At 38.8% G+C, this 12,779-nt stretch overlaps 1 protein-coding gene across 3 annotated transcripts in view; it reads right to left on the minus strand.

Moving 5' to 3' along the window:
* Nucleotides 1-448: 448 nt before the first annotated feature.
* The window catches only part of Pus7l (pseudouridine synthase 7 like), a 38,347-nt gene continuing 26,016 nt past the window's right edge, over nt 449-12,779 (minus strand). The window contains exons 9-10 of one of the 3 annotated variants that reach the window (XM_070039272.1): nt 10,143-10,213; nt 449-633 (exon numbers count right to left, since the gene is read on the minus strand). In XM_070039272.1, the coding sequence (XP_069895373.1) occupies nt 10,181-10,213 (33 nt within the window). In that variant the 3' untranslated portion in view covers nt 449-633; nt 10,143-10,180. Of the gene's footprint in view, nt 634-6,207; nt 6,269-9,684; nt 10,214-12,779 lie in introns of those variants that run through there. The other 2 variants (XM_070039279.1, XM_070039284.1) reach the window with 2 other exon arrangements.

The following is a 12,779-nucleotide window of genomic DNA, read 5'->3' on the forward strand; positions in this document are numbered from 1 at the left end:
CATTGTGTATATATATATATATATATATATATATATATATATATTATATATATTATATATATATATCACATTTTCTTGATCCATGCACCTACTGAGGGGCATCTGGGTTGGTTCCATATCTTAGTTATGGCAAATAATGCTGCAATAAATATAGTTGTGCTGGTAGCTTTAGTGTGGTCTTGTTTGTGATCATTTGGGTAAATGCCCAAAAGTAGGATTGCTGGGTCATAGAGGAGCTCTATGTGGAGTCTCTTGAGGAACCTCCATACTGCTTTCCAAAGTGGTTGAACAAGTTTACACTCCCACCAACAATGCAGTAACGTTCCCTTCTGTCCACATCCCCTCCAGCATCTGTTGTTATTAGAGTTCTTGATTATAGCCATTCTAACTGGGGTGAGGTGGAATCTCAATGTTCTTTTGATTTGCATTTTTTTTATGGCTAGAGAAGTTGAGCATTTCTTCATGTGTCTATTGGCCTTCCTTCTTACCTCTTCAGAGAAGTTTCTCTTTAAGTCCTTAACCCACTTATTTATTGGGCAGTTGTTTCTTTGAAGATTTGTGGTTGGGGGATTTAATTTTTTTAGTTCCAGGTATCTTTTAGATATGAGGCCCTTGTGAAAGCGTGACTTTTACCTGCATTAAAAGGACATCATTAGAATACTTGTATAGCTTGCCACTACTATGAGTGTCTTATATTCCTAGGTAAGATGTATTAAATATATTCCTCATTTTTGTATGGATGTATGTCCATACAGGGACTTGAAGTCAGGACCTGAACACTCTCCCTTAGAATTTTTGCTCAAGGCTAGCACTCTACCACTTGAAACATAGCTCCACTTCCCATTTCTTGCTAGTTAATTGAAAATAAGAGTCTCATGGGCTTTCCTGTCTAGGCTGGATTCAAACCTTGATCTTCAGATCTCAGCCTCCTGAGTAGCTAGGACTACAGGCATGAGCCCTTGGTGCCCAGTTATTCTTTCATTTTAAAATAATTATTTGTGTATATATCTATAATATAGTATCTAAGTCTTATTAGTCTTTTTCAATCAACTCGATAAATTTACCAAGTTGTAAACACTATAATAAACATTTCTTGCTTACTTGCTTTCAAGCTCCCTAGGGCTTCCCCTTCTATTCATTTTCACCCTTCTTTCCTTTGTTCAAGTTCCCTAGATCCCTTTTCCTTCCTTTCTTCTTTCCTTCCTTTCTCCTTCCTTTCCTTACTCCTTTCCTCTCTCTTTATTCCTCCTTTCTTTCTCTACTTTCTGTCTTCCTTTCTCTTCTGTCTTTTCTATTATTGGTCTTTTCTTTCTCAAAAGTATTTCTGTAAAGGCCTCTTATTTGTGTACTAGCCAAGTATAACATTGTAATGGCCAGTCTTAGCCATTAATAATCATGTTCACATTCTAACAAATGAAGGCTTCTTTCTCCAGAAAAAAAATATTTTTATAGACAACATTATCATACACATTAGTTTATGCATACGTAAAACATGCAGAAAACTTTTTCACAACCAGGTTCTGGTGGCTCATGCTTGTAACCCTAGCTACTCAGGAAGCTAAGATCTGAGCATCACAGTTCAAAGCCAGCCTGGGCATAAAAGTCAGATTCTTTATTTCTGATCAAGCACCAGAAAACCAGAAGTGGCGCTGTGGCTCAAAATGGTAGAGTGCTAGCCCTGAGCAAAAGACCTAAGGGACAGTGCCCAGGCCCTGAGTTCAAGCTCCATGACCAACAAAAAGAAAAGAAAAAATAAAACAAACAAAAAGCCTTTTCACTCTAGTCCTCTAACTCCCCAATTCCAAAGTATTTTTTTCCATCCCAAAGAGTTTATTATTTGAGGGCTGGGAAGGTGGCTCAGTGGTAGAGTGCTTGCCTTGCAAGCCTGAGGCCCTGGGTTCGATTCCTCAGCACCATATAAGCAAAAAGAAAAAAGCCGGAAGTGGCGCTGTGGCTCAAGTGGTAGAGCGCTAGCCTTGAGCTGAAGAGCTGAGGGACAGCGCCCAGGCCCAGAATTCAGGCCCCACGACTGGACCCAAAAAAAAAAAAAAAAAGAGTTTATTATTTGAATTCCTTGTGTATCCATTCACTTTCCCCATGAATTTGTGTGGTGGATACAAATACACTGCATCATCTTACTGTTTTGTCCTTAAATATTAAATAAGACATCAAAATAAGCAATATCCAAGGATACCAGTACCACATGCACTGTTCTCTTACTTAATATGCAATGAATAGGAAATACACTTTTTTCACAAAATATGTTCTTAATATAGACTTTCTTCATGTTCTGTTTCTCAGCAGATAGTGTTCTATTCTATAAAAAAAAAAAGTATTTTAGGCTATTTCATGTTAATAGGGCATTTCTCTCTTTTTTGCTGTTTCTGATCTTTTTCATGCTTAATATCCTATAAGCTATAAAATGCAAATATTTCTGTAGGATGAATTACCAGATGGAAAACGATAATCCACAAAGAAAATGCATTTGTGATTTTTTTCAAACACATTTGTAATTTTATAGATGTTCTGTCAAACTGCTTTCAAAGTTGTTAGGATTTATCCTCTAGCAGACAGTGTATGAAAAAGCATTGATTGGCCCCCTCCCCCACAGAGTGCAATTACAGCTACAGAGTTCCATTGAGCTTATGGATTTTGGTCAATCAAATGGATAGAAATTACATTTCTTAGCCAGGTGTCAGTGGCTTAGTCCTATAATTCTAGCTACTCGTGAGGCTGACATCTGAGGATTGTGGTTTGAAGTCAAGTGGTACAGAAAAGTCCATTAATCAACAAAAAGCTAGAAGGGGAGTTATGGTTCAAGTAGTAGAGTGCCAGTCTTAAGTAAAAAAAAAACTGAGGGAGAGTGCCAAGGGCTTGAATTCAAGCCCTACTACTAATACACACACACACACACACACACACACACACACACACACACACATACAAATAATACAAATATCTTAGTATAAATAATTTTTAACATCTTTTTGAGTCACCCAGATGACATATTTTCCAAAATCACCCTAATATATTCCTAAATACTCTTCATAGTTTATATTCATTTTTTTTTGTCTATTGCCTTATTGATTGCTCTCGCTAATTTCTAGAACCTTGGCATACTAGATTAGTTACAGTATTTGTTGCTTGTAATTTGACTTGTAAATATTTTTACCTGATAGATTCAAGCCCACACTTGGGCTTGAATTCAGGACCTTGTGCTCTTAGCTGAGTTTTTTTGTTTTTTTTGTTTTTTTGTTTTTTTTTTTTTTGTACTCAGGGTGGTGTCTACCATGTAAACCATACTACCACTGTTGGCTATTTGTTGGTAAATTGTAAACTAGAGTTTCACAGACTTTTTTGCCCAGGCTAGCTTTAATTTTGATCCTCATATCTCAGCCTCCTAAATAGCAATAAACCTTTGTTCCATTTCTTATTTACCCTATACTGCATGCAACATATATACAATATTACTTCCCCCCCCCAATATCTAGTCAGTTAGTCCAACATTACTCCCCTATTACTTGAGATGATGCCATTATAGTTTGTTTACTAAGTGCATGTGGGTCAGCTAATATATTTTCCTCTTTAACCTATGCCTGCTTATGCTCCAGTAACTACTGAAAGGTTTTACTAGCCAGGGTTCTCCAAAGAAACAGAACCTAACAAATACACTGTATTAACAGAAAGATTTATTTTTATGGTATTGGCACAACTAACTACAGAGGTTGAGACATGTCAACATCTACCCTTTGCCAGCTACTCAAAAAAAAAAAAAATAACCCACAGTGGTATCATACAAAGGCCGGACGGCTGGAGAACCTCTGTTATCGATGCCAGACAGAAACAATTGCAATCAGGATTGCAAACCAACATCACCAAGGGCAAGAGAAATTTTAAGTTCCACCTTTGCAGTCAGGCAGACAGTGAATTCTCCTTTTCTTTATATTTTTGTTCTATCTTTTGGGCCAACTCACTGAGAAGGGCAATCCAGCTCATTTAATCCACTGAATCAAATACTAATCTATTCCAGAAGTACTTTCCCAGACGCAGCCAGAAACAATGCTCTACCAGACATCTGGGTGTCCAGTAATCCAGGCAAGTTGACAGGCAAAATCAATCATCCCAGGCATTCTAATACATTTCATACCTACCCAAGCTCCTGTCATTCTTTTGCAAAGTTGGATGCCGATACACATAAGCACATCTTATAATCAGGCCCAACAGTCTTTTTCAAAGTAAAAATCAGTTGAAAGTTTTTGTTGGGTTCAAACTGAACTTTCCGTATTGTGTCTTATCATTTATTTACACCCTTTTTGAGATCCTTTCATGAGTTTGTGCTCTTCTTCAACACAACTGAATTTTGTTTGCTCAGTTGGTTTCCAGCTTTCCTTCTTTTGTTGATGTTGTAAACAGAAGCTTTTCTTCCATTATATTTTCAAACTGGTTTTTGTTTGTAAATTCTTGAGCTATAAATTCCACTCTCCTGTTAAGGATGTACTAATTTTTCTGTTGATTTTTTTTAGGTTTTATAAGTATGTCATACCATTCTCAAAGAGTAAGAGGTGTTTTTTTTTTAAATCTTTAGTTGCACAGAGGATTTGCCATTCAACGAAGCAGTTCATGAGTTCCATGCATCTTGATCAATGTCACCCCTTTTTCAGCAATCTCCCTCATCCCTCCCAACCCCACCCTTTCTCTCAATTCTCTTAGTTTTGTAGGATATGCATCGAATTGTAAGAGTATGTCCACCCACTTTCTCCTTTCATTCATCTGGTCCCCTCCCTTTGATCCTAGCCCCTCCTTGTAAGCCCCAATTTCTAGTATTTACTTTGTTGGACCTTGAGGTAGCCTTTCTAAGGAATTACACTATTTGACTTCTTCCCTGAATCTACCATATTTCAGCTAATATGCTTATGTACACTTGGATACCATCCCACAGCATTTATATATTTATAAATTAATCCTCAAATGAAAGAAAACATGTGTCCTTTTATCTCTCTGGGCACTTAACATGATTTTTTTTCTAGATCCTACCATGTCCCAAAGAGTAAGAGTTCTAGCCAGGCACTGGTGGCCCACACCTGTAATCTTAGCTACTCAGGAGGCTGTGAGCTTTCAAAGCCAACCAAGGCAGAAAAGTCCATGAGACTCTTGCCTTCAATTAACTACAAAAAGCCAAAAGCAGAGCTGTGGCTCAAGTGGTAGAGCACCTGGGAGACAGTGCCCAGGTCCAGAATTCAGACCCCAGGGCTAGAAAAAAAAGAGTAAGGGTTCTATGTCTTCGTTTTAGTTTGTCTGAGTGTATTGGCTAACAACTCAACTCCCATGTTAAATAATAGTTTTAGCAATGAGAATTGCAGTCTGTCACTAGATTTAGTGAGAATACTTGTTAATATTTCCCAATGATCCTAAGACTGTCTTTTAGAATGATATATTAAGAAATTATTTATCTACCCCTATGCTAGTTACAAAATCAAGAATAGATATTGAGCTGGATGCTTGTGGCTCTTGCCTATAAGCCTAATTACTCAGGAGGACAAGATCTGAGGATAGATCTGTGAGTTAGAAGCCAGCCCCCGCAGAAAAGTCTGTGAGACTCTTATTCCCAACTAACCACCAAAAAGCCAGAAGTGGAGCTGTGGCTCAGGTTGGCAAAAAACTAAGGGAGAGTGTGAGACTTCAAGTTCAAGCTCCAGGACCAACACAACACACACACACACACACACACACACACACACACACACACACACACACACACACACACACACACACACACACGAGCAAAGCAAGAGTAGGCAAGAGAATTGGGGATTGGTCTGAAACTTGAGAAAGGAGAGGAGAAAGAGAAGGTAAGTGTACAAAATGATCCTCAAAGTGCAGTGTGGCACTGGAAAAAGTTACGACCTGGCCAAGAAGGTGTGCCAGAACAATGACTGTGCATTAGTGAAGATACACTAGGCAAAACTGTTGGAGCTTGAAGGTGCCGCAGGGCCAACCTACTGTCTGGAGTAGTCTGTAATGCCTTCGCATGTGCTGAAGGTGTAGATGGCTGTGGCTGCAGCTAATAGCAGGCTCTCTTGAAGTAGTATCTGCAGGAAGATTTTCCATGACTACCACACACATTCTATTTTTATTCAACTACAATTTACATAGAGAAATGCAGATTTCAAATATACACTGAGGGGCTGAACACAGCTGGGAATGTGGCTCAGTGGTAGAGTGCTTGCCTAACATGCATGAAGCCCTGGATTGGATTCCTCGGTACCACCTAAACAGAAAAGGCCAGAAGTGACGCTCTGGTTCAAGTGGTAGAGTGCTAGCCATGAGCAAAAGAAGCTCAAGGATAGCACCATAGGCCCTGAGTTCAAGCCCCAGGACTGGCAACACACACACACACACACACACACACACACACACACACACACACATACACACACACATACACACACACACACACACACACACACACACACACACACACTGGCAACTGCTGTCCTGATTTTTATTACCATAGTTTATTTTGCTTGCTTTGAACTTCATATAATGGAAGAAGAGTACATGCTGTGTTTTATTTCTGGTTTCCATCTTGTAACACAATGAGTTTTTATATTCATGCATGTTATTGCATGTCAGTAGTTTTAAATATTTTCTTCCATTATAAAATATGGGCTTTGGGGGTACTTCTGGTACATTTTGGTATAATTTTTATTTTGTGGCCATGTTTTCATTAGCATTTGGTAAATATCTAGGAAGAAAATTGCTGTATGCTAAATGTACAAGAACCTGAGTTTTTCATATCATTTGTATGATTTTTTTCCCCACAAACAACTGACTGTTTGATTTGGTATTTAATTGACTCTATATTGTATTTTGGAGTAAACTAACATCTTAACAGGATGAAATCTTAAGAGTTAGTGAACTTTATGCATCGCCTCATTGACTTTACTTTTATTTTTCTGCTGGTCCTCTTGAAGTCAGTCTGGGTGCTGTCCCTGAGCTTTTTTGCTCAGGATAGCACTCTGCCTCTTGAACCACAGCTCCACTTCAGCTCTTTGCTGGTTAACTGGAGATAAGTCTCAGAGACTTCCCTGTTTGAGCTGGCTTAGAACTGTGATTCTCAGATTTCAGCCTCCTGAATAGCTAGGATTATAGGTATGGGCCACCAGTACCTGTCTGACTTTTATTGTCTTAGAAATGTTTTGTTAACAGCATGGGAGATATGTAATTGCTTGTTAAATGGATCCCTAAATGTGTTTTAAACAGTCTTGTTTCCAGATTGCTATTGTTGTTCATTGGTATGGAAATAAAGTTGATATTCACAGTCTGTGGACTGTCTAAAGGAATTTATTTGTTCTTCCTGTTTATATGTTTTGTTCATAGATTCCTTTGCGTTTTATATATATATATATATATATATATATATATATATATATATCATCATGTCTTCTAAAGACAAAGATCTAAGTTCTTCCTTTTGAAATGTTATAAATTTGATTTCTTTCTTTATCCCACTGAGGACCAGCTCTGGAGGAAGGCAAATGAAAAGAACAGACATCATTGTCTTGTTTCTGATCTTCAGAGACACTGTTGAACATTCATTATTAATTCTTTTGTTATTATGGATAACATGTGTATGTGCCTGTCCTGTGGCTTGAACTTAGAACCTGAGTGCTATCCCTGAGCTTCTTTTGTTCAATGCTACCCCTCTACCACTTGAGCCTCAGTTTTACTTACAGCATTGTTTTTGTTTTGGGGGGTTTTTTTGGTAGTTTATTGGAGATATGAGTCTCACAGACTTTCCTGACCAGGCTGGCTTTGAACCGTGATCCTCAGAACTCAGCCTCTGAGTAGCTAGGATTACAGGCATGAGACACCAGTGCCCAGCTTAGTAGGTTTTTTTGTTTTTTTTTTTCGTTTTTTGGTTTTTGGTTTTGGCTTGGTTTTTTTTTTTTTTTTTTTTTTTTTTGATGATCCCAATAGTACAAGATTTTTCTTTATGGGCTGGGAAGGTGGCTCAGTGGTAGAGCGCTTGCTTTGCATGCCTGAGGCCCTGGGTTCGATTCCTCAGCACCATATAAGCAAAAAGAAAAAAAGCCAGAAGTGGCGCTGTGGCTCAAGCGGTAGAGTGCTAGCCTTGAGCTGAAGAGCTGAGGGACAGAGCCCAGGCCCAGAGTTCAGGGCCCCACGACTGGACCCCCCCCCCCCCAAAAATTTTTTTTTCTTTATCTGGCTATTAGACAAAAGGCTATTTATTCTGATCCTTTCTAAGGCTGCATTGGGTTGAGTCCTGTCCAGTGCTTTAGTAATAGTGAACTCTATCTACACAGAAATGCAACTAAGAGGCTTTGAGCCTAGTTAGGAAGTTCTCATCCAAGTACTCAATTCACTGAGTTACTTGCCTCTAAGAAATTCCAAACAAAAGTATCATTTTTTATTTTGCTCCATTCATGAGGTTTTGTTGTTGCTTCGTTTGTTTTTTGGGTGTGCAGAAAGACAGTACTGGAACTTGAACTCAGGGCTTGGGTATTTTTCCATAACTTTTTCACTCAAGGATAGTGCTCCACCACTTAAGCCACAGCTTCACTTTTGCCTTTTGTGGAGATAAGAGTCTCATAAACTTTCTTGCCTAGGCTGGCTTTGAACTGTGATCCTCAGATCACAGTCTAAAGCTATTCTGTGCTCTATCCTGAGATCTAAAGTCTCCTGGACTACTTACAAGAACCTGTCTCAAAAAGGAATTTCTTGCTATTGTTTCTAAAGTATTTATAAGGTGATTTTTTTTGTTGCTTTGTACATCCTTCCCCCATGGTATAACCCCTGTTTTCACTATATTTGATGTTGGTATAATTTGGGGAAGGGAAGGAAAAAAACAAATTGTTTAAATAGGACCCATTGCAACAATGAGATGTACAAGACGCTCTGTCGAAAAACGATCTTTACAATTTGGGGGCGGGGAGTACAGTTGAGGAGGTGGGAGGGAAAGGATGGTAGGGGAAAAACAAAGGAGGAGGCAACAGTGCTTGATAAGAAATGTACTCATTACATTGCTCATGTAATTATAACCCCTCTGTACAGTATTTTCACAATAAAAAACGTATTAAAAAAAAAGAAACGCAAATATACTCATAAAACAAGGGGGGAAAAAAAGGAGTCTTTAGAGCTGTGGCTCAAGTAGTAGAGCACTAGCCTTGAGTGAAAAAGCTCAGGGACAGTGCCCAGGCCCAGAGGTCAGGCTCCAGGACTAAGCAGCACGCACACACACACACACACAGACACACACACACACACACACACACACACGCACGCACGCACACACACACACACACTCATTTTGCTTACTGATTTTATATACTTTCCGGAGAAAAAGGAAAGGAAAATTTCCCAAACGTACAAGCATATTTGATTAGTCACCTAAAAGTATCTGACAGAGACCTAAGTTCTATCTCTTATCTAGCAAGATGGAAGGAGTGACATTGGTCAGGATGCATTGTATTCATAAACTGATAAATTGAATTGAAACAACTACATAAGATTGTGTTGTACAACTACATAATGATCATTTTAAAAAGGAAAAAAGGACACTATACTTAATCTATGTTCTCAGTCAGGATTGAACACAATTATAAACATAATAAACATACAATATAAATTATTATATGAACTTTGTTCATTTATCTTATCAAAGAATACACATGGAGTATTTCACCATAGTTCTTACTAAGATATATTGTATTTATAAACTGCTTTGTTAAATGGGAACTTCTTTGTACAACTACTTAAAGATGAAAAAAATAAAATAAAAAGAAATTCAACTGCTGATTGATTACTGGAGCAACTCAGTTGATTATCAAACCACTTTTTAGTTTTTCCAGATTTGGAAGCTGGAAAGGACATAATTAAAATCAGCATTCTAAGACTGTGGAAAAGAGGCAGAGAAATTTGGTGGGCAGTGGTGAGAACTGAGGAATGAAGAACACCTAATAGAGTTGGAAGAGTTAGGAGGGGTTAGAAGGGCAAGGATCTATTTCACTGTGAAATTAGAGGAGGCATTGAAGCTGAAGGCTGGCTCCTAGTGAATTTTCTTTGGGGAGTTCTAAGTAATCATTGGTACAAAGGTCACAGAAGTATCTTATGAAACCAACCTCTTAGGACTCTGGTTATGGAACTAATCAGCCAATCGTCAAATGAAGACTGAGACCATAAGGTCATGAACCTAGGAGAAAAAGATGAAGATGAAACATGCAAGGAAATAAACACAGAATGTTATTTTTATAGAGATTCAATATTTTACGATGTTTCTCATTCTTTAAATACAGCTTGGAACTGGTGATTAAAGAATTTTACTTTTAGTCCCTCCCCCACGGTATAACCCCTGTTTTCACTGTATTTGATGTTGGTATAATTTGTGGAGGGGAAGGGAAAAACAAATTGTTTAAATAGGGATACAGGTGGACCCATTGCAACAATTAGATGTATAAGACATTATGTCGAAAAATGAACTTTACAACTTTGCGGGGGGATGGGAAGGGATGAGAAGGGGAAACAAAGGAGGAGGCAACAATGTTTGATAAGAAATGTACTCATTACTTTGCCCATGTCTAACCCCTCTGTACAGTATTTTCACAATAAAAAAGAAAAACAATAAAAAATACCCCCAAAATAAAGAATTCTTAAACCATAAAAAAGTTTTACTTTTATATTCTGTAACCTTTCTCTCTCTCAACACATAATATGATGCTAAATTGTTTTTCCTTACATGTAGAAAAATGATCATTTTAAATGACATTAGACTACAATAGGGCTATTAGTTTAAAAAATGTCATTACCTTCACTTCTGTAATTGTGAAAAGGAAAATAGAATGACTTGGGAACATAGTGAAAATTGAATTTAAACAGTTTCAAAATAAAGCACTTTCAGCCAGGCACTGGTGGCTCATGCCTATAATCCTAGCTATTCAGGAGGCTGAGATCTGAGGATCACAGTTCAAAGCCATTCCAGGCAGGAAAGTCTATCAGACTTTTATCTCCAACTAACCACCAGAAAACTAAAAGTGGAGCTGTGGCTCAAAGTAGTAGAGCATATCCTTAATCAAAAATGCTCAGGGACAGCATCCAGTCCCTGAGTTCAAGCCCCATGACTAATAAAAATAAAGCACTTTCAAATTATTAGTGAGAAATTTGGGCCATCTTTCCTGACCCTAATAATTATGTAATTTGTTTGTGTTTATTTGTGGATTTTTGCATGCATGGGCAAGGTTCCTGGGGCGCTAACTCAGGACTTCATGCTCTCACTTGGCTTTTTCCATTCAAGGCTGGTGCTCTACCATTTGAGCCACACACTCTACTTTCAGCATCTTGAAGATTAATTGAACATAAGAGTCTCACAGGGCTGGGAAGGTGGCTCAGTGGTAGAGCGCATGCCTTGCATGCCAGAGGCCCTGGGTTCGATTCCTCAGCACCACATAAGCAAAAAGAAAAAAGCCGGAAGTGGCGCTGTGGCTCAAGTGGTAGAACGCTAGCCTTGAGCTGAAGAGCTGAGGGACAGCGTTCAGGCCCAGAGTTCAGGCCCCATGACCGGACCCCAAAAAAAAAAAAAAAAAAAAAAAAGAGTCTCACAGACTGGAGCTCTACCACTTGAGCCACATTTTCACTTCTACTTCCAGCTTTATGCTGGTTAATTGGAGTTCAGAGTCTCATGGACTTTCTGCGCAGGCTGGCTTCAAACCTCCTCCTATCTCAGCCTCCTGAATAGGTAGGATTTCCGGTGTGAGCCACTGCTGAGTTACTGAAATAAAAATTTTATAATGTATTTACTCCTTCGATAAAGGAAAGGAGGCTGGACGCTGGTGGCTCATGCTTGTAATCCTAGCTAGTCAGGAGGCTAAGATCTGAGGATCCCAGTTCAAAGCAGCATGAGTAGGAAAGTCCATGAGACTCCTATCTCCAATAAACTATTCAGAAAAAGGCAGAAGTACTGCTCTGGCCCAAGTGTTAGTGTGCTAGCCTTGTGCAATAAGAGGCTCAGGGACAGTGCCCAGGCCCTGAGTTCAAGCCAGGACTGGCAATAAAAAAAAAAAAAAAAAGATGAAAAATATCACTTTACAAAGTCAATGTGTGTTTTTATCTAACCATAAATTGACCTCTTTACCTTCCCACCCTCTTTTCTTCTAGGTCCTTCAGTTGGGACCTTTTTCATTTAATATATTGGGCATTGCCAGGCGCCAGTGGCTCAAACCTGAAATCCTAGCTAGTCAGGTGGCTGAGATCTGAGGATCACGGTTCAAAGCCAGCCTGGGCAGGAAAGTCCGTGAGACTCTTATCACCAATTAACCACCAGAAAATCAGAAGTGGCTCTGTTGCTGAAATGGTAGAGCTGTCGCCTTGACCTTGAGCTGAAGAGCTGAGGGACAGCGTAGAGGCCCAGAGTTCAAGTCCCACAACCAACAACAACAAAATCATCTTGACATATGAAAGTAGTGAAGTATTATGACTCTCAATTTAATATCTAAACTTTCTGTGAGGCAAAAACTAATCTGGAACTTCCTTCAGTAATATATTTACAAAATAAACTGGATAAGGAATGTTTGAAATAGTAACATTTTTAAGCCTGTTGCACATCAGGCGCTGACAGGAATCTGAGCTAATGATGATTGCTCTTGAATAGCTTGTGGTAGTTGAGCCAAATATTTACTCAATTGTTGTAATAAAATGCAAGCAATAACATAGTGAAACAGCCGTGAGCTGGTAGATCACACCTGTAATCCTATTGACATGGGAAA

This window comes from Dipodomys merriami, unplaced genomic scaffold (genome assembly GCF_024711535.1).
Source record: "Dipodomys merriami isolate MVZ:Mamm:240054 unplaced genomic scaffold, mDipMer1.0.p SCAF_10, whole genome shotgun sequence".
NCBI lineage: Eukaryota > Metazoa > Chordata > Mammalia > Rodentia > Heteromyidae > Dipodomys > Dipodomys merriami.